The sequence below is a fragment of the Ammospiza nelsoni genome, chromosome 6 (assembly GCF_027579445.1).
Source record: "Ammospiza nelsoni isolate bAmmNel1 chromosome 6, bAmmNel1.pri, whole genome shotgun sequence".
In the NCBI taxonomy this organism is placed as follows: Eukaryota; Metazoa; Chordata; class Aves; order Passeriformes; family Passerellidae; genus Ammospiza; species Ammospiza nelsoni.
Window position 1 is genome coordinate 10,319,628 of NC_080638.1, and position 27,262 is coordinate 10,346,889.

At 43.5% G+C, this 27,262-nt stretch overlaps 3 protein-coding genes across 4 annotated transcripts in view; all 3 read right to left on the reverse strand.

Annotated features, from left to right (window-relative positions):
* The window catches only part of LOC132075008 (golgin subfamily B member 1-like), a 34,558-nt gene extending 33,629 nt beyond the window's left edge, over positions 1-929 (reverse strand). The window contains exon 1 of the mRNA XM_059475136.1: positions 843-929. The gene's annotated coding sequence lies outside the window, so the exon portion shown is untranslated. The remainder of the gene's footprint in view (positions 1-842) is intronic.
* Positions 930-4,952: 4,023 nt separating this feature from the next.
* On the reverse strand, positions 4,953-11,582 carry CD59 (CD59 molecule (CD59 blood group)). 2 transcript variants are annotated; one of them, XM_059475140.1, is made up of 4 exons: positions 11,495-11,582; positions 9,219-9,296; positions 8,389-8,490; positions 4,953-6,532 (listed from the first exon to the last, which is right to left on the reverse strand). In XM_059475140.1, exons 2-4 carry the CDS (start codon positions 9,280-9,282, stop codon positions 6,339-6,341), a joined length of 360 nt encoding a protein of 119 aa, XP_059331123.1. In that variant the 5' UTR covers positions 9,283-9,296; positions 11,495-11,582; the 3' UTR covers positions 4,953-6,338. The 2 variants fall into 2 exon arrangements, with proteins under 2 accessions (XP_059331123.1, XP_059331124.1); XM_059475141.1 differs by lacking the exon at positions 11,495-11,582 and adding an exon at positions 11,041-11,161.
* A 3,670-nt stretch (positions 11,583-15,252) lies between these two features.
* Positions 15,253-27,185, reverse strand: FBXO3 (F-box protein 3). The gene is made up of 11 exons (XM_059474746.1): positions 27,018-27,185; positions 25,029-25,118; positions 24,422-24,585; positions 22,759-22,873; positions 20,615-20,819; positions 20,317-20,362; positions 19,145-19,229; positions 18,372-18,494; positions 17,863-17,978; positions 17,337-17,527; positions 15,253-16,280 (listed from the first exon to the last, which is right to left on the reverse strand). Exons 1-10 carry the CDS (start codon positions 27,125-27,127, stop codon positions 17,340-17,342), a joined length of 1,242 nt encoding a protein of 413 aa, XP_059330729.1. The 5' UTR covers positions 27,128-27,185; the 3' UTR covers positions 15,253-16,280; positions 17,337-17,339.
* Positions 27,186-27,262: the final 77 nt, after the last annotated feature.

Here is a 27,262-nt window from a genome sequence, read left to right on the forward strand (position 1 = left end):
AGATTTGGGCAGCAGCTCATTCCAGCCCTCCCTACTGAGGAAGGTGATGGAGTCCCCTCCCTCCTCCCTGCCACAGGCCTACAGCACAAAAACAAACTGTGTAATAGCTCAGCTAAACCTAATATTATTTTAAACGCATTGTCCGAAACAATTTGGTGTTGGCAACATATCTGCTGAAAGAAAACCATTTTTATTTGTTTTCTCCTAGTAACTGCTCACTTTTGCTTTTACCCACCAAGATGCTGGTTCTTTTGCAGAACAAATGAAATTTGTTTTCAGGAGATCTGTGCCACATATGAACTAAAAGCTCCTGGCCAAAATCTGCACGAACATACAACACACAGCACAAACTGAAGCAGTGTTAAGCAAACCACACACAAACACGTCCTGTAAAATACATTGAGACATCATATAGCCATTACTTGCACCTGTTATAAACACGATCTCTTAGTCACACTGACCACATTTAAATGTTAATCTGAATTGTTACGTATTTTCAATACTAAAGATATTATAGATAAATATTTTTAATACAAGGGAAGCACTATTTTGTATGAGTGACCCAGTGGAGAAACCGCAGATCAGAGCAGTGCAGGTGCACGAGGGGCGTAGAGAACTCCAAGGAGTCATTTCCACCCTTTCCCACATTTCCACCCTTTCCCACATTCCCAGCCCCTCCTGCCCGGCTCCATCAGCGCCTGGCAATGGGAGTGAGCGACCCCCCCGCCTCCGCCGCCTTCCCCCTCAGGGCTTCCGCGGGGCGGGCTCGCACCGGCCGAGGCCCGGGCAGGCCTGCCGGCGCAGGGCAGGGGTTTTACCGTGGCCGCGATGTCCGCACTCACCTGCGGGGCGGCGGAGGGGCGGCCGCGGCCCCCGAGCCCGCCGAGCCCCCTCAGCCCCGACGCGGCCCCGTCGCCGCCGCCTGTGCGGCCCCGAGCCCCGGCCCCGCCCGGCGGGAGCGGCCCCGCCCCCTGGCAGCGCCCCCTGGCGGCGCGGAGGAGCGCCCGCCTCCCTCACGGCGCTGCGGGCCGGAGGCCGCCGGAGCTCCCCGAATTCCCAAACTTTTTTCCCATTTTTCCTGAGGAAGCGGGGAGCTACAAGCCAGACATGCTTCTCCCTACACATTGCCACGTATTTATTAACTGCTCAGCTGTGCCCGCGCCTCACCACCACCCTCACAGGAGATAATTTCTTCCTGATGTCTACTCCAAACTCGCCTTCCTTCAATTTAAAGCCCTTACCCCAAGGCCTTTGTTCCAGCTTAGACTCTCCTTTAGTTTGTTACATTTAGACATGAGCAATGCCAAAGTCTCCAGTAAAATTCCACCAGCTCAGTACATTGCAGTGTATAATGTAATTAAGAGACATTTATAAACAAAACATTTTCATACTAGAAAAACTGGCTGCTGTAATATTAGGAAAGGGAGTTTTCATAACAATAGTTGTATTGATCTCACTGTCAGGGAGAGGAATGGATTGAAAATCCTTTTTCTAAGCAGAAAAAAAAAAGAAAACCACCTCCAGCTTGCTGTAGGGTAAAAGATGCAGGTACAAAAGGAAGCTGTGCTTCATATCTGACAGCGGCAGCATTGATATTCTGCATTTTGTAATCTTTTAGATAGCCCTTTTATCTGTGTGCAAACTACAGATTTCTAGAGATATCTGGCACTGGGTTCTGGGCTACAGCCCCACCACTCCCCAGACAAGCATCACTTCATCCCACAGAACAGAGAATAAACCTCAACTCACAGGATCCTACAGCATTACCATGGCTGGGAGCAGGAAAGAAGAAACCCATCAGACTTTAAAAGTCATTTGATTTCAAGATGTGGCTGTGTCATTTTAATCTCTTTAATCTTTTCCTGGTGCAACACTCTTAACATTGTTCCTATCAGATGTGAGCTAAACGGTGACACTGTGCATGTTCTCACCCAAGCCCTGAGCACTAAGGAACATGACACATGATGATGATGGGTGCCTGAAGATCCCTGCAAGACTTTAGAATCTCTGGAAATAGGAGTCTGAGCATGGAGTGAACTCCAGAACCACAGGTTTGCATGTGGCACAGAGCCCTCCTTGGAGAATGCTCTGGAGAATAAGGTTTCTGTGGTTTGCAGCAGTCTCCAAAACCAATTCCATTGTGAATCTGACCACAACATCCATCCTCTCAACCTGTACCCTTCGGGATTTTATCCCCATCCTGCAGTGTCTCCATAGCTTTTTTCCAAACCTGCCCCACAGCATCATCTCTGAATACCTGTGACAGAGGAGAAAACAGCAGCGCAGCTGCTGCACTCCCATCCCTACCTACCAAAATGGTGTGAGGGGATGGTTTGAATTGTTTGAATTGAATTGAATCAGGCACCAAACCAACCCTGTGCAGTGAGGAATGGTGGAGCTGTCATTCCTGAGCAGCACTAGTGTGCCATGAATAACTCAGCTGGACTCACAAGGTGCTGGGCTATGGGTTCAGAAACATCTAAATCAATTCAAGACTGCTTATCCCTTACATCCCTTACATAGAACCAACACTGGATCACATGCAGAGATTTCCTTGTCTGGGAGGGGAACTTTGCTCCAAACCCTTTTGTTTTTATTCATTCCACTTAGGAGGAAGAAACTACAAGTATTTTTAATTTGCCCTTTCCTAGGCTCCAGGACAGTTTTCCCTATGCTGTAAGTTGTCCTACCCATAAAAATAATATCATCTACTGGTCTTCATTTTATCCCAATGTATAAATTATTCTTGGAAAGGTAGGAGGGGAGATGACAACACACTTCTTTTGGAGATCTCACAGCCAATCAGTCGCTCCCTTCTCCCCCTCCAAAATGCAGGATGGTGTTAGCACTGTGCTGATAGTGCAATATTCACCTTGTGTGGAGTCAGAAAGTGCAGGGTGTTTGTTTCTGCCTCAGTAAACATGGGGATCTCACAGACAAGGCTTTCTTGGATGTTTAGGCCCAGCCAAACCCCCCTGCTGTGATGCCAGCTTAGGACTGACTGTATTTACCAGTGAGATCCAAGCCCTTGGAGACACACAGAGATTCAGACACATTAAACTCTCTTCCAGCTGGAGGAACACCACTGTAGTTCACTGCATTTAATATTCATATTTCAGCAGTATCCAGATGCCCCAGTTAGTGCAACAGTGAGGTACTTAATGTGCAGCTCTCTGCTGGGACTATTGTGTTATCTTAGCTACTCCTTTTTACGAAATAAAGCTGCTGACTGGTCAGCCTCCTCATTCCTCTCACACCAAAAAGCTGTGGGAGAAAACTGCTTGCTCTGCCTGTCAGTTTTTTCCCATGAATCTGCTTCTTTTCACAATTTCCTGCATCCTGAAATAACATGGGGACATCCCACGTCATTTTGAGAAAGGTAAAACTAGAGAAGGATTTCACACAGGATAAAGCCAAATTCTTCTCAACCAGGTGTATCAGCCCCACATTCCTACCAGTACCAGGAGGCTCCCAAGCTCTCTCCATGCCCAAGTTCAAGGCAAAGGACACTTGGTTACCACAGTGAGGACTTGGAGCAGGAATTCATGCTCAAAACAGACCACAAGAATGAATTGCCTGCTGCTGAAGCTTCCATTTGTTACTTTCTCCTTCTTGTTCCTATATAACTTGTGTGTGCCCCCCAAAAAAGAGACTGCTGGTTATGAGAAGTACATGTAGGGAAGGGTATTCTTGGATGATCAGATGATCATTAGTACATAAATGATGTGTAGTGGCACAAAAAGCACATTCAAAGGAGAGAGTTTTGGTCATGCCACTAATGCAGAACAGAGCAAACCACTCAGATAATGGCAAAATAAAACCAAAGAAACTCTAACAACAGTGACAAGTTACCCAGCACTCACTGCAGGGGGCAACAGACACCTCTGCACAGCAGCTCACCCGAGTTATTCTGCGTAATCCTGGGGCTTAGAGGACACAGCTGAACCACACACAGTGTCCGGCTGATGCTCCCACGGAGGGAGGCCCAAAGCCAGGAGTCCCTGGGTTTCAGGCACCACTTTGTGACACCCACCCCAAAACTGGGAATCACCCCAGAAAACAGCTTTGCAGAGGACTTGGGAGTCCTGGTAGAACAAATTTCAATATTTTAATACTTGAGCCAAAGTTTTCACGTCCCTCTTGGTTTTAATGGTCCTTTTTGTGGACTGGCCAGCAAACCTGGGCATAACACAGCAGCAACAGGGGAGAAATGCCAAAGTTCAAGGAGCAGCCACTGTTCAATAAGCAGCAGGAGAGCTCAGCAGTCAGCACAGCCAGACTCAGAAAATGCAAATCTTACAGGAATTAAATCACGTTCTGGTTGATCTTTACAAAAAGAAAGTAACACATTTAAAACACAAGAACTTGTTGCTTAGGCTGCCTCTAGAAGAGAAACAAAGAAGTATAATTTAGACAAAGTGTTCAAGGCTATCAAAAAAGAAATAGTAAAAATGATTGCTTGAAGATTAGACTCACAAAATACAGAGCTTCTTTTTGCACTTAACAAAAAAGGAGAATATTTTATGTATGCAGGCCATACGGCAATGAAACAAGTTTAAAAGTACCATCAAAAAGGAGACATTGACAATATAATAGAGAAAAAATGCTGCCATCAGGATGATTTAAGCATAAGGAATCTATCACCTTGTCCAACAAAAGATACCTCTCTGCTACAAACCTTCCCCCAATTTATACTGAGTCAGTGCTTTAATACTTTTTCACCAGAAATGAGCCTGAGTTTGACAAATGGTGCTGCAGCAATGGAAAAAGTCATTGTGCAGAAATTGCTGTCTTCCAGTGTCTGTTTTTAATGAGGTGGGAAATAAAAATAAGGAAGGAGAGTCTGCTTGGAACCTGCTGAGTCTCTGATGGGAAGCATGGATGCACCTCCCATGGAAACAACTGGAATCCTACCCAGCTGTAAATACCAATAAATCACCACATACTCCACATTCTTCTTTTTTGACATTTTTATTTATCAAAGACAGGACAACTTCTGTATTTAGAGTGATGGGAGAGATCCCAGGACACTTTCATAGCTACAATAAACTCAACCAAAAGGTACATTGTGGATTACATCAGGGATTTGGAACAACACCCTTGTTGTCACTGGTGTCACGAGCACAAGTGAGGGTCCTCAGGAAGAGGATATCCCATTGGCAATGGACACAACTCTGGCAGGGATATGCCAGCAGCTCCAGAAGAAGAAAAAGGAAGATCTGGCATCCCACCTGACTGAGAGGGTCCCCAGGTACCAGACACTGTCCCAAGGTCTGTCTCCACCACGGAGCAGAGCAATATAAGTATTTCAGGATTTGACCTCTCACACCTACAGATGGAGCAGGTATTGTTCATGCTATATAAATACACACCTATACTGTGCATTGCCATTTATGGAAAGAAAGTTCTGCAAGATTTTAATAATCTTAGGTGGAAGCTTGAAGGGTTAAGTTTACATGTCACTGTTTTCAACAAAACTCAAAAGCTAACTAGGTGAGGAAGTAACCTACATGTGCCATTTCAACTCCTCAGCATTTTATGATTGATTTTCAGTATACCAATAAATACTCAGTGCAAAGCACATGCTCACTTAAAATCCTAAGCATGGGTAATGTATGAGGAAAATCCAAAAAGAAGCTATCACGTTGTCTACATGCTCACAGAAATATGTATATATTTTAAAAAAAAGAGAAGTGTTTCTCACTTACAGCAATATTTTGGTTTTGGCTTAAGAAATGTTGATGCCTTCTCCCAAAATAACAGCACTTGACAAGGTTATATCATTGGCTTGTATAAAAAAAAAAACAAAAAAAACAGGTACAGTGATGGGAACAAAGTGTTTACATGACTTGAAACTGAATATTTCCATATTCATCACAAAGACTGCAGCAAGGTACAGTTATGGTCCAACACTTCTTGTGTTGAGGGCAAATCCACTGCTTGGTTTGTGACAAGGAGGATCCAAAGCAAAACAAATCAAAACCCACAGAAATGCCAACCAAAAATAATGACAGTTTATGGGACAGGAAAAAAATGACAGTTTCCAGCAGAAAAGCTGTAGTGTTCCTTCTCCTTCACATCACCCACCGGAGTTTGCCCAGGCTCTCCACAAGGTAACATGACTTCCCTAGAGCTGATATTCCCCATGAGCAGGGGGACAGATTAAAACACCCACTAAGTGGTAACAGCACACAGAACAGAACAGACAGAACCTTGAGAAACAAAATTACACAGGAATATTTCTGCCTATGGACTGGAGCTGAAAATATGCTATATAGAAAAGAGTTAATGGTTTTGTGTAACTTCATCTTGAAAGAACAGTTTACAAATCAGGATTATTACAGGAGCATCCATAACATGGCCATTACAGAAGCAATACTGAAGGCTGCTTTGTTAACCCCAGTAATTGCACTCTCATTGCACAGGTCGTGTTGGCAGCAAAAGAATTCAAAATTATCCAACAGGAAGGAATCAGCAATTTCATTCACATTGCACTGGGATGTCTTCCAGCAGGAGAAAGTTCTCAATTTACCTATGGAACAAAAAAAATTAAACAGATTAAGAGAGCATTGACAGTAACACTGTTTTTGGTACTGAGAGAGAAGCAGTGCTTCGACTGCCACTGTTAGGGAATGAAACTGTGAGGAGAAGGCAAAGCTCAATCTGTGTCAGGGGCCATGGTGTAAACACAGAAATTGGATGGAGGCCTTGTGCTCTGTGTTGCCATGGCATCAGGGGGCAGTGGAGGGAGGCAGAAGCTGCATGGTCTGGTTCTGTGACTCCACACCCAGAAATGCTGCACAGATCCAGCACAAACCTCCTAGCAAGAAATATTCTGTGCAAAGAGTGCAAGGTCTGACCACAGTCCCACCCACAGCACTCTGCACAGCAGTGGCTAATAAGGTACAAAATGTACCTCCAATTTCGTAGCAGACTGGAAATGAGAATTTGATGTGAAATTTCAGGGACAGATCACTGGGCTTGGCCTCTCACCCGCCCCCCCCCCAGAAGAGACACTTTTTGTGAAGTCTTGTGTCTTGCAGTTCATGGGCCATTTGTGCCCCCAGCATCAGCCCTATGGTTTTGTTTGTGCCACAGCCATGCACTTCCTTTTTTAAGTTCAAGTGCTTAGAAGTGTCCTGTCAACGGAAGGAGACCAGGACATTAATTAGATCATCACAGGCCTAATTTTATTGATCAGTACAACAGGTTAAATATAGTTTATAATGAGCTTCATACATATTGCAAAAGTTGAGCTCAGGATTGGTTAGTTACATATCAGCAACTACGCTTACTTCTGCATTCTTATGGTTCTACTTTTGATACTTTCTACATATTCTCAGGGAGAATCTCTCTTCCCTATCTTCATGTTGCAGCAAGGGCATTCTGTCCTTGCCTGTCATTGGTCACTGACTGCTGACTTCTCCTTTCAGCTTACTGACTGCTGACTTCCCTCTCTCAGCTTGACCAGCGGCATTATGTCAGTATAGCCTTTTTCAGCTAACTAATTATTAATAAATCTCTCCACAGTGTCCAAATTTGCTTTCACTAGAAATTTAGCAGTGTGTATCCAATTTACCCACTGGCAAAAACAGGGTGGATCCTGAGTGATACCTGGCATCACCAGCCAGCTCAGCTTGCATTCACAGAACCATCTGGGCTGAACAAGACCTCTGAGAGTATCAATCTTTAACCCAGCACTGCCAAGCCCTCCACTAACCCATGTCCCCAGGTGCCACATCCACATGGCCTTTAAATCCCTCCAGGGATGGGGACTCCAGCAGTGCCCTGACAGCCTGAGCCAGCACTTGGCAGGGCTCTCAGTGAAGCATGTGCAGAAGACAGAGCTGGAAGAGTAGACAGATATAAGGGTGGTAAAACACTGGCATAGGCTGCCAAGGGGGGTGGTGGATGTCCCATCCCTGGAAACATTCAAGGCCAGACTCTGAGCAACCTGATCTAGTTAAAGATGTCCATCCTCAGACACAAATCACTTCACTCTCAGGAAAAGAGAATTTATTTTAATAGTGTCAATTCATAAACAACTGAGCCATTCATCTGCAGCTTTATTTTGTGGGCTACACATCCTTTACCTGTTTTCATAGACTAACAGTTTGTATTTGAAACTCAATGCTGTCTTTATTTTTTTCCAGCTCCCTTGTGTGGGTTTTTGTTTGCTTGCTTTTTTTTTTAAATCTGGACGTATAGCTACAACTCATATCTAAATCATTACATTATTGCTTGGATATAAGCATGACCTTCAAGAGTATTTGCAAGTTCCTTTTGAGTGAGGCTGAGATATGCATGCTAGGGCCAGATTAGAGGTGTCCAGGCAATGAAAGCTGATCCAAGTTGGTTTATTTTAGGTCTGTGGGACACTGTACATACCAAATTTTAACTGCAAGCAAGTGTCTTCAGTCGCTAAGCAGGTGCTGTTGGTCCTGCACAGGGTAGGGCTGTTGTCACAGTGGTAACATCTTAAGGCAGAACCTAAGACAACAAGGGTTTATCTTCACTGAGTATTAAACTACTGAGACAGCAGCAGCATTAAAAAGGAAAAGAAAAAAAAAAAAAAGAAGAATCACTTATCTGCATCTAATTGTCACTAAGCATATGCCTGGTTATTAAGCTTAAGACTTCAGCTAAAATTGTTAAACTCAAGACTTCAGTTAAAATTGACAAGCTTATGTCAGAGCACCAATTGAGGCTGGCAATTTTGATAAGCACATTTTGAAGCATGTATTTATGTCACTTTTAAAAACACCATTATATGCCTGCAGAACAAGATGTTCGTTTGCTCCTTTTATCTGCTCTTGAAGACTGCCTTTTCCAGGCAATGACAGATACTTGCAGCTGAGTCTTTTTCTATCAATTTTTTAAAATCCATTTCCTTTCCCTCTCATACTACACACTAGTTTCCAATTCACACAAGAGGAATCCCATTTTCCAGCAGCAAAACACCAGTTTTCTGTTGTGTTAAGCAGCACCACATCCTACCCCTGATTCTCTCTCCTGAGAATCTCCTGTTCTGATTGTTTTGACCCAAGACAATCAGAACAGAAACTGAGCCCTGCTTCGATGGTTACTGACATTCCCCACAGTGGTATTAACTAATCCAGGCCTTTCTCACTGTTTTTCCTCCCTCTGGCATTTTTTTTCCAGGATTTTCTCAGCCTCTGCCATAACATTAAACCACTAAGTCCCTCTCTTCTACTCACCAGAGCCACAAAAAGCAATCAGAACAATGCAGGTGGTCAGCAGGATGCAGTTCATCTTGGTCATGCTTCTTCCCTAATCTGAGGGCATAAAGAGGTAATAGAAGTTTATTCTATTTAAAAGCAAAGTGCCCGGTGATGAACTAAGGTTTCAAGATTCGTTTCAGTATAAAACTGAAAGCACAGTCCAGGAAAAACAGGGAAACACAAGAGAGAAAAATAACTGCACTTTCCAAGAGAGGATTTTTATTCTGAGAACAGGATTTTTATTCTCAGAACTGACATTTGAGCCCTGACAGGCTCAGATGGGTCTCCTCTCTGATTACACCATTCAACAGGCCTCCCAACTTCTCACAGCTACAAATGCACCTAACAAAAAGAAAGGTCTCAAATGCTTTTTCTCTTTTAGCAATTCCCCGGTAACCCTGGAGCCAGACTGCTCTCCTTTCTCCTCTCTCACGGGGTTGCAAGAGGTTTGGCTGCTCTGCAGAAGCTTTTGCCTCTCCTCTCCCAAAATTTCTCCCTCTCACTGAGGGACTGACACAGGCAGTAACTCAGCAAGTGCCTGCAGCAGTGGCTCAGGTCTCCATGGCTGCTGCAATCTGTAGGCAGCAGCGAGATGGGAAGGTCAGGAATTTTTTTAACATAGGCAGCTCCAAAGCAGGAGTTCTCAGACTGATTTCTGCACACAGGCTCTGCACTACAATCACAGCTCCTGCTGAAAAACCTCTGCTACTGCAGGGGGGGATGTTTTGAGGAGGCATCAAGCGGACACAGCAGGGAGAGAGGGACCTCACTTGTGCTCGAAGGACATGATTTGTGTTTGTCTTTAAAGCCCAAGTGGCATTCAAAGTTCCAAAATATTAAAGGTATTCAGATAACAAGTTTTACATCCAATAAAATGGTAGTAAAACTGTCACTGCTCTTAATTCTGCCTGCAACTGTAAGATTTTAACATGGCAGACCTTAACCATTTTAGGATGGAGCTTTTTCCTCCCAGGACACTGATTGTGGACTTGACAAAATGGGTTCACAGCAAAAAAATATTTAAACACTTCTCAACCTTAAGTTTAGCTAATTTTTCTACTGACAAAAAATCCCAAAACTCATCAAACAAAAAACTCAAACCTATCCAAAAGAACCTTAAGAAAACTCATTCAATTACTAAAAAAAAAAACCACAACCTGCTCTCTTTTTTCTCCCCTCTATATGACTTACTGTTGAGCAGAGGGGAAACTATAAAAAACAAAACCATAATGTGCAAGATGAGCTTATTTTCTGGGCTAAACAACTTTGCAAGAAGCCTTTCAAAGCCAGAGGGTTGTTCCACAGTGATGGAGATCTACAGCAACTCTGTTCAGTCTGGTAGTTACAGCAAGAGCCCTTCTGGACAGCAAACAGAACCGCCCTGGGAATCTCTCCATCTTCCAGGAGTCCTCAGTCACCCATGTGTCAGCAGACAAAAACAGCTTTGCCTTTTAGCAACACCAAGTCATGACCAGCATAAATATAAGGCAGATGAATAAAAATCATCAGAGCCAGCAAAAGATCAGTAATTCAATGCATCTGTTTCTGGGAAAATAATTGTTGTGTGTTTTCAGAAATGTGTAATCGGGAAATTCCAACCTTTGAAAAGCAAATACTATATCTAAAAACAGCAATTCACAATGTGGCTTAGAAGAAATTAAAGAAGAAAACGCCTCCTAAACTGAATTTTCTAAATTATTCGTATCACCCGGCCCATCTCAATGACAGGAAACAGCAACCGTCACAGCGTGGAAGGCTCAGTGCCCGGTAGTGAAACAGAATTTCTCTGCAGTCCCACCTGGGAGGAGGCAGGCGGACAAGACCCGCTGCTGCTGTCACCGCCGATGCCAGCGTGGGGGGAAAGGGGAGAGGGCAGGGGGAAGTGGACCAGGAGCGGCATCCCCGCGGGGAGCGGCTCAGCCCGTGCCGGTACCGGTGCCGGTGCCTCCTGGCCGCGTTCCACCGCCCAGCGCGGCCGCTCCGTGCCTCGGCCCCGCAGCGCAGCGCAGCGCAGTGCGGTGCGGCCGCCCGCAGTGACTCAGGGCACGGCCCCGGCCCGAGCCCACCTGCCCCGGGCCGGGCACACACTCCCACCCCACCGCCCCCCGCTGCTCCCGGGAAACGCCGCCGCTCTCCCGCTCTCTGCCCCTGCTCTCCGCCGCAGCGGGACCTGCGCGCTCCCCCCGCCGCCACCGCTTGGCCTCGCCGGGCTCCCGGCGCTGCCGCCGCTGCTCCGCGCTGGTCCCGCTCACCTTCCGCGGGCAAATCCTGCCGTGCGCGGCGAGCGGCGATGCGGAGCGAGGCTGCCTCAGCCGGCGCTGCTCTCCCGGCGGTGCCGCCTCCGGGGCGGGGCGGGAGCCGCGGAGGGAGCCGAGGCGGGAGAAGCGCTCCCGAGGGCCGGGCGGCGGCAGGGTGGTCTCGGCCGGGAAGGGGTCCAGGAACGCTTGTGCCACCCTCCCTCACGCGTCATGTGGCCATCGCCGCTTTGGGGTTGGAAGGGAACTTCAGGACCATTCGTTCCTGCCATGGGCAGGCGTGAAAAGTGCATGTTACATGGCTCTACGCAGATATTTACTATATGTATTATGGTGTATTGAGTAGTGTCCTTTAAACATTTACCATACTCTTAAAAGGTACTTTTGTAATTGTGAAAAATGTGTATTTTATGATTGGCTTTTTGTAAATATTAAAATTAATATTAGTATGGTAAATGTAGTTTTATAGCTGGGAGAAACGCGTATTTTATGATTGGCTTTTCGCAAATATTAAAATGAATATTATATGTGTTGTGTTAGAAAGTAACACCGTATTAATTCTTTTAAGTAGTGTGTTAAATATAGTTTTAGGTTATAACAATGTTAAAATAGAAACTATATAGATGGGATATATTTTTAAGAGGGGAATGAGGTACTTGCAACAGATAGCAGCCACAGGACACAAATCTTTCAGAGAAAGAGAATTTATTGCTCCATTATCAGAAGAAACGAACTTCTTCCTGCCTCGCTCAGCTCTCAGGATTAAGAGGAAGACCTTGACACTGACCAGACAGAATCCTGTGTTTGAATGGAATTTATGCACCATGTATGAGATGTATGAACATGCAACAGGCTGTTGCTTTTAAGGGTTAATCCTCTGTTAACGGGGGTCCTTTTTTGGGCTTATTTTGAAAGAGGTACCTGGACTGCCCATAACTCTTTGTTTTTATTGTTTCGTATTGTCCCAAAACCTTATTGTCCAAATTTTTATTATTCTAATTTTACTACTATTTTTGTAACCATTTTATTACTATTAACTTTTAACATTTTAAAAACAAGTGATTGGCATTTTTCACAGCAGGGACACCTTCCACTATCCCAGGTTGCTCCGAGCTCCATCCAACCTGGCCTTGAGCACTTCAAGGATGGCCACAGCTTCTCTGGGAAACTTGTGTCAGGGCCTCACCATGCTCTGATGAAATAATTTCTCCCCAATATCCCATCTAAATCCACCCCATCACTTAAAGTCCATTCCCTTTGCTCTGTCACCCCAGGCTCTTGTCCAAGGTCCCTCTCCAGCTTCCTTGGAGGCCCTTGGAGATACCGGAAGGTGCTCTAAGGTCTCCCCAGATACCTCACGGTATGAATTAAGAGAAAAATGAAAACAGTGAAGGGTTTTAGAACACACAAAGGACAAACCAGGAGTGGAAAGTGGCACACTGCTCCACAGGTACCTGAATCTAGATTTAAACATTCACAACCCAGGAAAGCATTGAACAGCAATAGAAATGAGGACCCCAAAATTATTTTACTAATACTTAAATGCATGCTATCTAGAAAAAAAAAAAAAAAAGGTTCAGTGCTGACTTGAGGACAATATGAAATACCTGTAAAACTACCAGTTATATTTAAAAAGGATTCTTAGATTTATTTTTATCCCACCTAAACTGTCTATTTATTTACTAAACCTAAAGCAAATCCTAAATCACTCAGAACTTACATCAGATTCTCTTGGTGTGTTGATTATCAGTCAGCTCACTATATTATTTTCTGTCTAAAAGATTTTGCCTCTGTTTAAGCCATAAATAAAAAAGAGATGTAAGAGTAAGATGCTTGTGGATTATTTGATGCAGCTTATTAAATGAGAATCCCCTCAATTAATATGATAGGAAAAAAAACCCATATTCATTCACTTAGCTGAGGAACTGGGATCAAGGAACTTCAGCCACTGCTGAACACTTACCAGTTTTCCTTCCCCAAAATCTGGCAAGAGTCCTCCAACAGAGCACACATTTATCTGTATCATCACAGTTAAACAGTATTTCAAACTTGACCTGAATTTTGCACCTTAAATTCTTTGCATAACTTTTGAGAAATTAAACAATGACAGAAAAACAATAACACCAGAACACTAGAATAACTTGCACAGCAACTCTCAGTTAGGCTTTTCTATTTCACTGGCTGGCACACCACTTGTTTTTCTCTCTGTGATGCAGTGATGGCAAAGAAATCATGGCCAAAGGTGCCCTCCATGAAACCATTCAGCCAGCAAAATCCCACAAAAATGTTGAAGGAATCCTAAAGAACAATTATAAAGAGACTTTCAGGATAGGGACAGAAGAAGGAGCAGAGCAGGCACATGTTTGTGTTGGATATAGCAGGGTTTCACCACAAGCTCAGCCACGGGTGTTCAACAAAGCTGGTTTTAGCTGGCCAGGTCAAGTCCTAACCAAGCACTAGAGCCAGATGTGAGCCAGGAGAAGGTGGCAGAGCTTCAGCTGAGCCTGCAGGAGGGTGGCTGAAGGGAAGGACATTGCTGTGATTCCAGTGACTACAGGACATGTTGGGCAGCTGGAGTGAGTGACCCTGCCCCACACCTGTGCTCACCCAGAGCAGTGAGGTGCTGTCTGTGGCACGGGGACCTCGACTCCGCTCTCTCCTGCTGCTCAGTGAACATTCCCACAGTCCCGCAGTGCTGCCACACATCACCAACTCCTTTGTTTTCCATTTCACACTGACTCCATGATTCATACCTCTTGGGAGGGGTGAGGAGCCCCTGGCTTCAGCCCCACTTCAAATGTACATCATGAGGAGCTGCAGCACCGCTGGCAGCTCCAGGCAACACACCCTGTTCTGAAATAGCTGCCTGAAGCAAAGCAACACCCTCTGGCCTGCTACACACACACACTGGGCTCAGGGCAGGAGCAGCAATCCCTCCATTCCCTGCCTGGCTGCCTCCTCACTCCAGACCCCTCTGCCACCAGCTGTGCCCAGAGCCGAGGCCTCAAACCCTGGCACGGCAGCGCTCAGGGGCTGAAAGCACAGCACTGTCCTGGACCTTGACTTCTCCCACAGACAGCAAGAATTCCAGCTCAGAACCACTCCCCAAAAATGTGTGAAATTGCCAAGAGTTAGCAGTGATTATTGTGTAGAGTCCCATGCCCTTGAGCTGATTCCACTGCACTGGAACATCGAGATCCTGGGAGGAAACTTCCCAAGAACAGCCTCCAACCATGAGGGTTTATCTGTGCCTGGAAACACACAGTGCACTGACAGCCCTGCAGTAAGTTCTAGTTCCACTAAAACCTTCTTGTACTGATCCTTGGCCAAACTTGTGGAAATTTCTTACCCCTCACAGCTAATAGTGTGGTAATCCTCAAAAATCCTCGTGTTTTGGAAGCATTCCAGCAACTCAGTGTTTTGAGGGACAACACAAGCTGGTTTAGTTTCTGGAGATGTTTCACCTAATGACTGTTGTTGTAGGGATCAGACTCAATATTTGTTTTTCCACCGTGTGCCACTGTGGAAAATGCATCAGGAAAAGCTCTGAGCACATGAAGAATCCAATACCTGGACTTGCAAAAAAAAGAGAAATCTGGAAATTAGTCAATAATGGAAAATTTGAGTTGGAACCACAATATACCAGTCTACTCATAAACCTACAATATATGGTTGTCAAAAGAAAGAACTGACTACACCAGTGCTAGTCACAAAATTATTGCTCAAGTTTTGGCAAAAACAGTCCCACTTAGCACTTGAGAACAAAAGAGGCAGTTGTTTATTAATGACAACAGAAACAAAAAAAAGATAAAGCAAACAGATACTTCTTTAAATATAAATCTTCTAGCCATCTGCTGTTCTGCCAGCCTCCTATTTATTTTTTTCTTTTTTATTGAGTTACAAAAATTCATCCAGGGCTCAGGAAAACATGATACATAACATAAATTTGTCACCTATGACAACAGCAAACATCATGTAACAGAAAAAAAACCTCAAAACATATTTACAAATCCATACTCTGTAGTCACTGAGAAATTCCTTACTTAACGAGTGGCAGATTATGCATGGACACTACATTCCCAGAGGCATTCTCCAGTCAGAGTCACTTAGCATAAAATCCAACTGACAAATAGATTGTCTATAAATAAGGCCAGTTTCACTCCTAATTTATACATTTTGATGACCAGAATTTTTTGCTATTACTATGTTAATAAAAAAAAATAGCATAACAGCACCTAATCTCACCCAAATGGGATATTCAGACCAAACTGCAGGTTTCATTCTTAGCAGCAGTTATCCAGAGCAGAAACTCACGAGAAAGGACAACAGGATACACCCTTCTAATGCTTTGTACAAACCAAATCCCTACACCATATTTGCAGTATGATCATAAGAAGGCAATATTTTAAAAATGTGAGATATGAGTACCTTGGACTATCAAGCTGTTTCACACTTCAGAAAAAGTAAACAAAGCCCAAACACCTTCCTCTTCCCCCACTTCCAAACCAAGGAAATAGAAGTTATACTCTTAATGAATATGAGAACTGGCACCAACATTCATGCTAGTTGCCCTGATGTGCAACAGAGTTCATTTACAACAGTCAGAGATATTCCTATGCACTAGCCCTGAAGAGTCCAGCTTACACAAACTGTTTGGGCAGAAATCCCAATGGCAGTATCCAGAGGGTACAGGAATGTCCAACACTGTATGTGGATCTCAGGAGTCATCAATGCCTGTGGAATCTTCATCTTCATCCACTGCAGATTCACTGGGATTTGCTGCCTGATACAAAACACACTCAGGGTTAAATAAAATCTTCCCTTCAGGTTAATTTTAAGAAAGCACTAACAATTGCCTAGAAAAATCTGGGCTGCATTATCACACCCATTAGCTGAAGCAGACATTGTGATCTATGTCCTAAAACCAAGGTTAATTTGCAACAGAGGTCATTTTGCTAAACTACTTGACCTTTCACTCCCTAAGGATCCACTGGGTTTCAATATTCCATACCTAAATTATGTAAAGCCACAGTTCAGTAGCTCAGCTGCACCCATTTTCTTGGTGGTTTAGGCTGTCTTTTACTAAAGTAACTTAAAAAGAAAAGGGTCATGACTACTTTTAAAATAGGAGTGGAGCAACAGAGAACAGCAAATTACTTTCCCAATCTACTGAAGGGAAGGAAGTTAGGAAGGCAGTTACAATTCCCAAAAATGTGAGCAAGAGCTGTCATTTTCTGTTAGAAGCACGACATCTGCTGGCACCTACTATTAGAGCCACTGGGAATGAGTGTCTGAAATCCTGGGATAAACCTGTCACAGTGTGCAAGCAGCTGCTTGCTCCTGAGGAAAGCTCACAGCTCCTCAGTGCTTGCACTAATGCTGGGGATAAAATAAATCAAGAGCTCTTCTCTAAATATGTCAAAGAAAAAGGAGAAATTATATAATTAACCCACAATCTCCAAACTAAAACTACATTGCAATTAACAGCAATTGAAGTATCTTGGTGATTTGCAAAGTCATTAAGTGACTTCATAAAATGCACTTTCAGCAAGAACTAATGCACATCATAGGCTCTACAGTTTTTAAACTGTCATTAACTAGAGCATGTCTGAATAGAGAGCTACATTATTATGGCTGCAATTAATGAGTGTGCTCCCACCAAGGAGGGAGCTCTGAAACCCAAGCAGTTCATGCAATGCCATGCTTGCAGGCACCAGTGAGGAGCTCTGAATCGTGGGGAATGTTTTGTATGGAATCAGCAACACAAACACTATTCAGCACTGTAATTGTAATTTTTATCATTTTGGGGTTTGTTTTACCCAACTGCATCTCTGCTTACCATTCATGCTGTGGACACCTTGAATGCTGGACACACCATATGAAACCTAGGGATTGTGACATTAAAGAATCTGTCCTTGTTGTAGAGGCAGTGGAAAGTGTAGTAGCCCTCCATGTATCCAGAGGTTGTGGTAAACGTGGTACAGCTGGTGTACTCGTAGACCTTCCCTGGGCTGATAACTGGGAACTCTCCTGTGGGTAAAATATCACATCACAATGGTAAGGACTGATGGAGAGCTAACATTTAGCAATTGCTAAAGAGTTGCACTCCACAACAGACTCAGGCAGATCACTTTGTATTCCAGTGGATGCATAAACTGATGCTCAGCAATTAGTGATATTACAAAAACTGGAGAGGGTTAAGCAGAAGGATGTTCAGATACCCCTTACAAACTTGAAAGCCAAAACAGAGGGACACATCTCTTTTTCTCTGACTTTGATACAAAGCCCACAACCCAACAAACAGGCAATAACAGAATTTTAATAACAAGAACATTAAATACTCTCTCCAGTAATTTTTCACTTACCAACTACTCCAGGACCTTGAACTTCTTCCACATCACCTTTGGCATTTGTTATTCTCCAGTATCGACTCTCCAGCTGACAGGCATTCTCAGGAAGGGCATCTTTGGACATTTCAATTCTAGAAGCCAAAGAACATAACACAGTCCTTTCAAGAAATGTTTTAGTGCCCTTGGGATCACCAAGCAGACTGGGAAAAGAAAACACCCACTAAAATGGCCCAAATCAGTTGGCAGGATCCATCTCCATGCTTCAGTATCTTTTACCCTTTTCTAAATCACAAGAGCTGCTTGCAACTGCTTTCCCCTACCCATTACTGCATTTTAGCAATTACCAATTTGACTGGTACTTTGTGTACCTGACCAAGTAATGATCAGGATTATTTTATTGAAAAGTACAGCATATTGTGCACCTCCTGTTCATTTCAGGACATTTGTGAATGCTGTGCATAAATTTGTTTTGAACATCCCACAGGTCTACCTTGCATTGTAAGAATAAATTCAGTTATTTTTACCTGATTCTGTAAGTGAAGAAATAATGTGGTGGATGTACAGAGCTGAGTTCAGGTAGAAAAGAGGTGGACACAGACACAGTGATATCTTCTGTGGTAGCAACACAATCTTTATCATGCACATACCTGCAGAGAGGAGAGCATTAACTCTGCAGACAGCTCTGCACACTCAATACACAAAACTAAACACAAAAAGTGGTTCATTATTAATAATTAATATTAATAAAAACATTTCTTTAAATAGGGATGTGTCATTATAAAAAGAAAACAACCCAGAAACTCTAGCAGCAAATTTATTTACAGATCCAAGGACTTGGTTCTACAGCATTCCAGTTTGACAGAATTAAAGTTCTTGATTGTATTTAGAAGAAATTGCAAGTGCATGAAGATTCAAACACCAGAACAAGTCCTGCTCATTTACATATTCAAGAGACCAATTAGCTGAAACATTTGTTTTTTTAGTAACTCTGAACAGTCCTGCAGCAAAACCACACTCATGGCACACAGAATAAATATCATGTTGTTTGCTAAACTTCAGGTAACTTATAATGCAAAATTCTGGTCCCATTAATGCAATCTGAAGATTCTGGTTAAAAAAAATAAAGTTGCTTTAAGCATTCTGATTTACATGTTCATTTTCAGTAGTTTCACGGGCTTTCTCCTCTCCCCACCACCAGTTTTTGTATCAGATACCTGAAACTACTTGGGGAGAGGTAAACATGCAGAGAAGCAGCACCAAAACCTGGCACTGAGGTTACAAATCCCAGTCACAATACCTGAAAATCTGGTCTCTGATGATAGGATAACCTCCAGTGACAACTTTGTTTACATAAGATGTAAACCATTCCAAGTAAGATGTACCTAGATGGCAAGGAAGGAAAACATTCCTAAGGATGGGCAAATTTACCACTAAGCACATTTACAGTGAATACTTCAAGGAAAAAGTTTAAAGCTTTGATTATTTTTATTAAAAACTCTCAGGCTTATTGAGATGACTCAGTCAATATTCCAGATCATTCTACCAACAAGGATCATTTGGAGAAACCAATTAAGAACTGAAGAGTTCAGGGTGCACCCTCCAGAAATGACACAGCCAACAAAGAATCTCTTCACTAAGTATTTAACATCATAATCAGGGTCTCATCACTTGGATTCCATATGGAAACCTTCTAAGGAATACTGCAGCATTTCCTCACCTTTAAAAGAGGGATAAATCAGAGATACACTCTGCACTCCTCTACAAGCTCAGAAGACTAAGGCTGTATGCCATTCTGGGATTTTGTACACTTGTAGCCATTGTCTGAGAGCAGCTTTTCACACACCCACAGCCATTATTATGGAACAGCTTGATTGCTAAGCACACTCTCAAGCTGTCACATTTAATTCTCAAAGAAGAGTTTTACAGGCCAGCTTTCTGCACAAGAATTTCTCAGCCATAAATCTTCCAAGCATTGCAATATACAGTTCAATAGAAAAGCAGAGAGTTCAACTGTTTGTCAATATTACTGATTCAAAACTGGATTGAAGCTGAGCTACCAAGAAATTATTATCCTTGCCTTCCCTGACGTGTTATCAAGTACTCCCACTCCTGCTAGATTAAGTGTACTTACCCCTTCTTCCTTAGAGCATGAGCTGTGTGTGCTGTCCCCTTTGATCTTTTGGAATGCTAAGGGACTCCAAGTTTATTATTCTCCTTTCTATTACTAATCCACAAAATGCAAACCTTGTATAAAGTATACTGTGTATAAAGTAAACCTTGTATAAAGCTCTGAAAGGAGGAAGTGAATCTATTTACCTGCCACCTTTAAAATGCTAAGAGAAATGCTGTGCATGGAATTTCCCCTCCACCCCATGGTAAACCAAGATTAAGCCAAGTGGAACATTTCTAAATATGTTGGATGATCCCACACTGACTATTTTATTTTGAATATTTAATCTGAAGTGTTACCTGTAATGAACATAACAATAGTAGATGGATTGCGAGCCATTTGCTCCTAAAAGGGAAAGAAGGTTAAGGACATATTAGAGAGCATTGGACTTTCAAGGTTACAATTTAAATATCACTTTCCCTATCCTCACTAAACCTGAAGTCTTGACACATCACTGTAGTCCCAGTCAGATCCTCAGACATGTAAAACTCACAGTGCTCCCATGACCACAGAATTTACAGCTTCAACTTCCCACAAGGCTCCTGCACTACCAATCAGCACAGAGGTACTGTGGGAACACAAACACATCTTCCTTACTGGGCACTGGTAGAAGATCTCGTATTTGTTGCGTCCCTCCACGCTCTCCAGGGCCATGTACTGGCTGAGGCCAGTGTGGATGCAGAAGGTCAGGGGCAGGCACTGCTTGAGCCCCAGCCTCTGCTGGAAGCCCCCGGCCGCCGTGTCGATGTCCAGCAGGTCCTCGGAGCGGTAGTGGTTGGACAGGGCCATGCTGCCCATCAGCCTGCGACAGCAGAAACAGGGAACACCAACATCACTCACAAGGCAAAGCTGCCCGGTCATCTTTTGGAAACTGCTTCTTTCAATGCTCTGGATGGATATGAGACTGAGCTGAAATCTGTAGCCATGATATCTTCTGAAAAATACCTTCCTTAGGGTTTTTTCTCCTGAGAAGCTGAGAGGCCTCAGGAACAAAATGTAAACAATGATTACCTGCTGCTGTGGAATGCAACAGGTGCAGCTGTGATTGGTCTCATGTGGTTGTTTCTAATTAATGGCCAATCACAGCCCAGCTGTCCAGACTGTCTCTGTCAGTCACAAGCCTTTGTTATCACTCCTTTTCTATTCTTAGCCAGCTTTCTGATGAAACCCTTTCTTCTGTTCTTTTAGTATAGTTTTAATATAATATATATCATAAAATAATAAATCAAGCCTTCTAAAACATGGAGTCAACATTCTCATCTCCTCCCTCATCCTGGGACCCCTGCAAACACCATCACAGAAATCCAAGTTGAACATCCACATGCTGCACCAGGTTATTAGTTCACATCAGCCAAACCTGAGTGTACACTCCACACCCACACTCCCAGCTGGGAACACCAGGGAAAGGCAAATGAGATGCAAATTCCTGCAGATGCTGTTATGAAAGCAGTGACTCAGGTGCAAGCTGCCACATGTCAGCATGCTAAAAGCTGATCCTATCCTGGGCAACAGGTTCCATTCCTCTTTCTCCTTAGGAAGTCTGGCCTGGAATTAGTATGTTCTACAGAAGCTGTGCCAACATGCCAACACAGAAACCTGAAGCACCTAACAAGGACAAGTCCCACATAGTTTCTGTTTCTGATCTAACAACCTGCTGCACAAACTTCCACTGCCTACCCCTCATCTTCCCAGTATTCATCCCCCGTGGGACCACACCTTCCCCTGGAAACCTTTCTCCAAGCTGGAAGACTTCCCCAGAGCTTTCTGTCTGCTCCTGCAGCCCCTCCATAGCCACATCATTACAGTGGAGGCTTTTTGGGAGTGAAACAGTGGAAGAGAGGGTGCAAATGGCTGCGGAACACCATTTGAAATCTACAGAACTAGGGCACCTATCTCCTCTCTAAAAAATTTTGAAGTGTCTTCTAGAAAACAGAACTAGAAATCATCCTTATGGTTTCATAAAATAGTTTCCTGTATCCCTTCTGCACATAAAACACTCAAATTGGAGAAAGCTGCACCTTCTTTATGAGTGAAGGTTTCAGCAGAGCAGTATTTGTGCACTCCTCCCTACAGACATTGCAAAGATTTGCTGCAGTTTTCCATCTTTTGCTTCTGTTTGCAGCACTTCATCAGGTGCTTCAAGCACCTAATTTTTCTACAGCAGAAATACCAGAAACTTTGGTCATCAGCCTTCTAACCTTAATGTAAAAAGGAGTTTGTCACTGTAGAAACTGCATAAAATATTAAAATCTTCTACTGAGGAAACTTAATTTGCAGAACTGAAAATTTGATTCTACCTTAATATGACTAACTGGTTTCAAGTCATTCCCTAACCATTTTAAAGAATAAAATAATTACTAAAGAATGAAGATTAAAGAGTGCAAGGGGCTAATTTATTTCTGTAATACAAAGCCAAACTTCAGGGGAGCAACTTGCAGTGCTATGATTAAAAGTCTAACAGCTGGAAGTTTAGAGTTGTTGCAAAAAACTGACAAGGGTTCTCATTAGGAAAAGGGGAAGTGGAAAAATAATTTGAGCAATTAGAAAACCACACTGGGCTTCCAATTACTTCCAAGATTAGAAGACAGCCAATTCTGGAAGTGTCACTTAAGCAGTGACTCAGTCACAATACATTTAAATGCTTCATTTATCCTGTTCTGGGGACATTTCACCTTTTAAAAAGTGAAGTGTCTAAGAAATACAAAAGGAATTAATACTTGGTAAGTAGTTTCAGTCCTTACCCTGGAACAACCAACTTCTGCCCATTATGGATACGGAAGGAGCACCGATAGTCATCGGGGAGCTTGCAGCGGATTTGTGCCTCCACAGCATCCAGATCCTCCTCCCTCACACTCTCTGGAAAACAAAGGATGGTGCAGGCATTTCAAACACAAAGCATGGAATCTGTAAATGCCCTCATCCAACCAGTGTGGACTCAAGTCAGTATCTGGTGGTTTCACTGTGTGCTGGGTGGTACACAGTGAGTATTGCATAGATGTGAAAGGAAAGTGATGACTCTAATTGATTATTTAATACAGCACCAATCTCAGTGCAGTGCAACCTCCACAGGCCTGAAAGCAGCAAATGTTTATTAATGGAATGAACCTTTCCCTCACAACACTGCCACAACTGAGTCCCAGTTACAGCTCTCAATCTCTATTGATTTCACTCTTCCATCACCCTAAGGGTTGCTTCTTTCAGTTTCCACTTCCATCAGTGACACAAATGCTGGCTGCAGCCCCCATTCACCTGGAATCTGAAGCAATAAATGGGTTGTAAAAGGGGGATTTTCAAGTCAATAACACAAAGGGGTGGAGAAGAACTATTCTTACATTTCCACATGCACTTCAGGGGCGTTCCAACACCCTCACTTCCAGCAAAAATTGGTCTGATCCAACCCATTTTCTTAAAGCCCTTTTCATAATCATTATCTGTTTCATTAACAGGACATAACTCATGGAAACAGTATCCCTTACAAATGATATGAAAAAGGCCTAAATTTTATCCAAAACCTGCCATCATTATGTAAGAGTGGAAATTGGTAATTTGAAATTTGTTTTTGTTTTTCCATACATAAATAAAAGCATCACATTCTGTCTTGAAAAATACTTAGCAAAATGTAAGGATCCAGCACTATCCAAGCAAACCAAGAAAATACAAAATTTAAATGGGAAGGAGATAATCTGTCTCTTAATATTGTCTCTTAAGAGATCATTTGTCTCTTAATTTCACAGATCAGGTTAAATTAGACATCATGGTTTAAAAGTCAGCTTCATACAAAAAACTGAAATGCAGTTGAAAATGTAAAAGCTTTTTTGTCCCCTATACTAGAAAAGCCAAAACTCACTGTAGCTGTGATTTACGACCTAGAACACAGGAAGTACTTCAAGGATTAAAATAGAAATTGAAACTGAAAACAGAATCTAGGAGGGGAGTAAAAACAGAAAGGAAAAAAATGTTCCAACACTGGGCCACTGTAAGACCTACAGAAAAAAATAAAACTCAACAACATTCTTTTTGTCTGGCTTCGGATTAGAACATCTACTTTCATGTGGCAGTGCTATAATGAGTTCTTATGAAAACCTCACAAATAAAATCCCACGAGCAGGTCCTCAAAGCAATGGAGTTACCACACTAAAAAAATAACAAACAATAGGACAGAGCAGCCTAGAAGTGTGATAAAGACAGAGCAGTCACTAGAAAAAAAATCACCTTGATTTCAGAGAATCTTTGGATCAGTAGGAACTGGGCAAGGACTCTGCCTGGTTTGCAAGGAAGGGAGAGCACATCTACCTGACTTTCAGGACTCTGCTAATTAAAGCACACACCTTGCATGAAAGCAGCATGAGGCCTAATAACAGGCAGGGCTGGGTGAACCAAGCTACTGCCAGGTGTGCCAGGTACCTTTCAGAGAGCTGATCATGCGCGGGCACCACTGCCCCAGGTACTGCTCCAGGTCATCCCAGGCCTTTTTCAGCGTGGCATAGTAGTGGATGTACCTTCCCAAATCAGAGTAGGTGCTGATGAAGATGGCTCTCCAGCTCTGGTTCCGTCTGCTTTTTTCCTCCCTGAGGGCACATGGAGAAAATGTGTTCAAATGGCAGCTTAAAGAGACTTCTAAACCCAAGGAGTTGGTATTTGTTACTTGGCAGGAACGGGATGCATAACATTAACCCAGGAACACTCTGTGCCATGTAAAGCTACACAAACTCAATTAATTCCAGCATCTATTCAACAGCAAGTTGGAACAGAATTAGGAAACATTTGGGCTACTTAGGGGAAAATTTAGAAACAATACTCCCTCACACAGAGTGCCTTCTGAACAGAGCTCTGTCTGGTAGTGAACCTCAGAGCTGGTGAAAAGCTAATTCACATCCTTCATTACTCAGCTTTTCTCAGCTATGCAGAAGCTGAGAGTATGAGCTGGGTGTAAGATGGACTGAAAATCAGCTGAACATCTTTTAGAAATTTATTGTCATAGGAAAAAAAAGCTTAAAACAATCCCACTTACTCTGAAATGAGCCAGTATTTTTTGCAGTGTCTTTTCCACAGTGGGTCATGGCTTGATAGCTGATTTAATCTTCTATTCAAATAGCAGCAACTATAAATATAAAATCATTAAATGTGATTGCAGCAAAACAAACAGGCAGAAATGCTGTATCACGCATCACATTCTCATAGAAAAAATGCAGAGTTTGAAAATGATTTGGCTGTCCTTTAAGAGCTGTGCTTACAATGGTTAAAGCTCTTCATCACAGTTGTGTAAGTCATGAACTACTTTTCCACACACTTAAAGAACTGGCAGCAATTAAGTATTTTTGTAAAGCAGGTCACCCTGCAGACCTACACCAGAGTAAACAGTGCCTGAACGATTCCAGCATGACTCCACTCCACCAGTGGAAAGCATTCCAGTAGCACAAGATGCTATGATTTAAATCCCTTTTTATCTGGATGGTCAGGCTCTGCCCCATCTTTTCCACAGTAAGCTACAGAAACCATGTGCAGTTTGAGTATTACAAACTTACTTTCCTCTTTAAATTGTTTAAATAACAAACTTTGAAGAAAGTCTCCAAAAGACACCATCAGTTCAGATGTGGCAACATCACTTCCTCTGGTAGCTTGTTCTACAGTGCCGGGTGTGTGTTTCAAAGACTGTCATTAACCCCAAATGAGGACACCAAACAAGGTCCCAGTTATTGCTTTTGGGGGTTTTATAAACTAAACTGGAATTGTATTAGTATCTCAAAATCAACCTCAACAAAGTGATTCTCCCATATTCCCTGACATCACCCCTTCCATCCACATCCCCACCAACACATTCAATTCACACCTGGCTGTGCAAAAATTTCATGACATGGCGACATGGGGATTTTTTATATTTTTAGGGGTGGGGAACTGAAATATCCCAATGGAAAAAAGCCCTTGCAGAAATCTATTGTACTGGTGTTTATCAACCAAGCCTGTAATTTCTGGAAGGGAGTAAGTCACAGCACCACAGAAACATGGGACTTCAAACATGATAAAAGTGAAATTCAAGCCATTCTCACTAATTACACAAACAATGGAGAAGTTGGCATGTGATCAAATATCTAAGGGCCACCGTAACAACTGTTATCATTTTTGTCTATGCTTAATGTCTTTTTTGCTGATATCCTAACAGAATTCTCCCTGATATCCTTGTCATTCTTGACTAATATTTATTAGGGGTAATAAAAAACCAAAATTCCCACATTTCTGGTAATACTCTGTTTTCTTCTTATGCTTATTCCTCACTCTTTGATTAAACACTGTGATTTCAATCACTGCCAAACCTTGCACCTGCCTGCTGAGGTTTTACCCAAAACCACACTTCATCTCCACATGATTCATAACCCTTCAGCCCAAGAGGCACCTGCCACTTTCATCCAAGTTTTTTTTTTCCCTTGAAAAGTCACCCTGTTTCATTTCGTTTGGTTTTCCTCAAACCGTAGAATACATTTACTAGCAGCAAGACCACCCTTTGTTGGCCCGTTGAAACACAAGCTTCGGGGAAATACTGATTTCCCAAATTTACTTACTGCTTCCTTTAGGTACAAACACATAATGAGGAGAGAGAAACAGATTCATTGAATGGTTTGGGTTGGAAGGGACCTTATAGATCATTAAGTTCTCCTATCATAGGCAGCGACACTTTCCACTATCCCGGGCTGCTCCAAACCCCGTCCAACCTGGCCTTGGACACTTCCAGGCATGGGGCAGCCACAGCTTCCCTGGGCAGCCTGTGCCAGGGCCTCAGCACCTTCTCAGTAGGAGGGAACATTTCATTTTGTTAGAAAGATGACGGTAAAAGAGGAGAAAGCCCGGTGCTGCTGGAAGGGAAAGGTGCTCAGACCGTGTCCTCCCCTCAGCGCTTCCTCCGGAGGCAGGCAAGCCCTTTCCCCGCACAGCCCGGGGAGCTCCGCCCGCCGCGCCCCTGCCATGCCCCCGGACCGCCCATGCCATCCCCACGGGCTGCCCGTACCTCACCAGATCCCGGTAGTCGAGGAAGCTGAGGATGAGCAGCAGCGGGTCGGTGGGGAGCAGCTCCAGGCTCAGGCTCGGGGAGAGCTCCATGTCCGGGGGCGCCGCCATCTTGCGAGACGTCCTCGGGACGCGCCGCCCATCACGCCGCGCTCCGCGCCGCCCGAGCAGCGCCTCCCGGGGGCGGCGGCTCCGCGGCGTCCTCGGAGCTGGCAAATCCGCCCTCTAAGCTGGGAAATCAGCCCT

What these genes read in the sequence shown, in the direction of transcription:
- CD59 (XM_059475140.1), bottom strand. Translation starts at nt 9,282, where the DNA reads ATGACCAAGATGAACTGCATCCTGCTGACCACCTGCATTGTTCTGATT. An exon ending in GATTGCTTTTTGTGGCTCTG is followed by an intron (nt 8,491 to 9,218) that starts GTGAGTAGAAGA and finishes TTGTTGTCTTAG; the next exon opens with GTTCTGCCTTAAGATGTTAC. An exon ending in TTGCTTGCAGTTAAAATTTG is followed by an intron (nt 6,533 to 8,388) that starts GTATGTACAGTG and finishes TTTGTTCCATAG; the next exon opens with GTAAATTGAGAACTTTCTCC.
- FBXO3 (XM_059474746.1), bottom strand. Translation starts at nt 27,127, where the DNA reads ATGGCGGCGCCCCCGGACATGGAGCTCTCCCCGAGCCTGAGCCTGGAG. An exon ending in CAGAAGTTGGTTGTTCCAGG is followed by an intron (nt 20,820 to 22,758) that starts GTAAGGACTGAA and finishes CTGCTGTCGCAG; the next exon opens with GCTGATGGGCAGCATGGCCC. An exon ending in ATCAGAGACCAGATTTTCAG is followed by an intron (nt 18,495 to 19,144) that starts GTATTGTGACTG and finishes TCCTCTCTGCAG; the next exon opens with GTATGTGCATGATAAAGATT.